This window comes from Rhincodon typus, chromosome 16, assembly GCF_021869965.1.
Source record: "Rhincodon typus isolate 14 chromosome 16, sRhiTyp1.1, whole genome shotgun sequence".
NCBI lineage: Eukaryota > Metazoa > Chordata > Chondrichthyes > Orectolobiformes > Rhincodontidae > Rhincodon > Rhincodon typus.
Genome location: NC_063347.1, coordinates 61,245,946 through 61,248,310, shown reverse-complemented (window position 1 = coordinate 61,248,310; position 2,365 = coordinate 61,245,946). Strand labels below are relative to the sequence as shown.

The window sequence follows — 2,365 nt, the reverse complement described above, 5'->3', positions numbered from 1 at the left end:
GTGAGGAAGGATCAGAGAGAGTGAAGAGTGTCTCTGGAGGGGCAGGGTTTGAGAGAGGAATTGGAGCAAGTGAGGGGCGAGCGGGGAGTGAGAGCGTGTCTCTGGAGGAGAGATTGAGAAGTGTCTTGAGGGGTTAGCGAGTGAGGGGTTAGGGAGCGAGGGGTGTCCCGGGGGTGCGGACGGTGAGCGAGGGGTGTCCCGGGGGTGCGGACGGTGAGCGAGGGGTGTCCCGGGGGTGCGGACGGAGAGCGAGGGGCGTGCAGGGGGTGCGGACGGGGAGCGAGGGGTGTCCCGGGGGTGCGGACGGGGAGCGAGGGGTGTCCCGGGGGTGCGGACGGGGAGCGAGGGGTGTCCCGGGGGTGCGGCCAGGGAATGATGGGCCTAGTTGGGATCAGTCTCGGGTTCCTTGTTGGGATCCTCCCTGCTGTGCTGGCCATGAAGCTGGAGGATACCTTTCGGAGCACCATGCCCACCAACAACCTGCTAGTGGTGGGGAGCTCACAGCAAGGCCAGGGCCTGGACCCCCAGCCCCAGGTGTACGTGGGGGCTGTCAATGCAGTGTACCAGCTGGGTCCGGGCCTGAGGCTGGAGGCCCGGGTGAAGACGGGGCCTGTGAAGGACAGTGCTTTGTGCCATGCCTCACAGCTGCCCCAGAATAACTGCGAGCACCCCCGCAGATGGACAGACAACTACAACAAGCTGCTGGAGGCTGACCGTGCCCAGGGTCTGCTGGTGGTCTGTGGATCCGTTCACCAGGGCTTCTGCCAGCTCCGGGCCCTGGCTAACATCAGTCGCTTAGCAGTGCAGTTCCCACCGGCAGCTGGCACGGACCTGGTCTTCCCCAGCATGCTGTACGTGGCTGCCAACCACCCTGAGGCCTCCACCGTGGGATTGGTGCTCCGAGGCCCAGGGACGGGGTCAGACCCTGGGAGTCGATTACTGGTGGCCACCACCTACACGGGCCTGGGCACCCGCTACTTCCCGACCAACAACAGCCGCGAGGACCTGCGGTTTGAGAACACACCTGAGATCGCCATCCGTGCCCTGGACACGGGCCGTCTCTCGCGCCTCTTCACCTACGACATCAACCCGTCCGAGGACAATGTCTTTAAGATCAAGTTCGAGGCCAAGGCCAGGAACCGGCTGAGTTTCGTCAGGGCCTTCGGCCACGGGGCCTACACCTATCTCGCCCTCAACAACGACGCCAACTCGGGCAGCAAGGGCGGGCGCCCCCGTAGCCTGCTGGCCCGCATCTGCACCGGGGCCCGGGGCCCAAGAGGGACCGAGAGCCGCAAACTGACCGAGTCGTACATCCAGCTGGGCCTGCAGTGCAGCTCGGGCCTCAGGCTTTACAGCCGCCTGGTATCGGTGTGGGCCGGGCCTGCCCAGAGCCTGTATGGCCTGTTCGAGAGGCCCGAAGCCGGGAGGGGGGACACGGCCCTCTGCCTGTTTGGCTTCCCGGACATCGAGCAGCGAATCCGCGGGGCCAGGAGAAAGTGCTTCGAGGAGGATCACAGCCAGGAGGTGACGGTGCTGGACAGTGTGATCCAGGGGAGCGGACCAGCCTGCGTTCGCCGCAACATCACGGTGAGCGGGGCCCGGCAGGGCGAGGGTCGGATGGGGGTTTGGGAGGTGTGAGCAGTGTGCTTTGAGTTAAGGGGGTGAGGGGCAGAGGGACTGAGGGAAAGGAGGCAGAAGGAAAAGGCAAAGGAAAAGGGGGAGGAAAGAAAGAGGAGGGGACCAGGCCTAGAGTTGGGCTTTAATGTGAGGTAACGAGGGTAGACCAGGAGTGGAGCAGTCATGGAGGGAGAGGGGCAGCAGGGAAGCTGTGGGGAAGTGGTACTTGGAGGGAGGGAGTGGGGGGGTGTGCGGAGGGGAATGGGTGTTTGGGCTGGGGGCAGTGGGGAGGATGAAGTGAATATAAATGCTGCACTCACTGTGTCCAGGCAAATACTACTTGCTACTGAAAAGCACAAACATCTGAAGTTGTGCAAGAATGCACTTCAACTTTGTCGAACCTTGTGGGTATGAGTAATGCACACATCTCCCAGAAGCATGACTCACGAGCATTCACTCATTGTAAAATCTTCAAACAGAGGGGGATACAGAAACGTAGAGAGAGATATTGGGGGAGACAGGACAATTAGTTTGGGATTGATACAGGGCAATGGGGATAGTGCAGTGCAGTGGGATTAATTTAGGGATTGATTCAGGGCTATGGGGAGAGTGCAGGGCAGTGAGATTAGGTTGGGGATTGATACAGGGCTATGGGGAGAGAGGGGGGCAGTGGGATTAGTTTGGGGATTGATACAGGGCTGTGGGGAGAGTATGGGGCAGTGGGATTAGTTTGGGGATTGATACAGGG

The 2,365-nt window shown here is 61.4% G+C and overlaps 1 protein-coding gene across 1 annotated transcript in view; it reads left to right on the top strand.

Moving 5' to 3' along the window:
* Positions 1-359: 359 nt before the first annotated feature.
* plxnd1 (plexin D1) overlaps positions 360-2,365 on the top strand; it is a 93,275-nt gene continuing 91,269 nt past the window's right edge. The window contains exon 1 of the mRNA XM_048606249.1: positions 360-1,587. Coding sequence (XP_048462206.1) covers positions 373-1,587 — 1,215 coding nt within the window. The 5' untranslated portion in view covers positions 360-372. The remainder of the gene's footprint in view (positions 1,588-2,365) is intronic.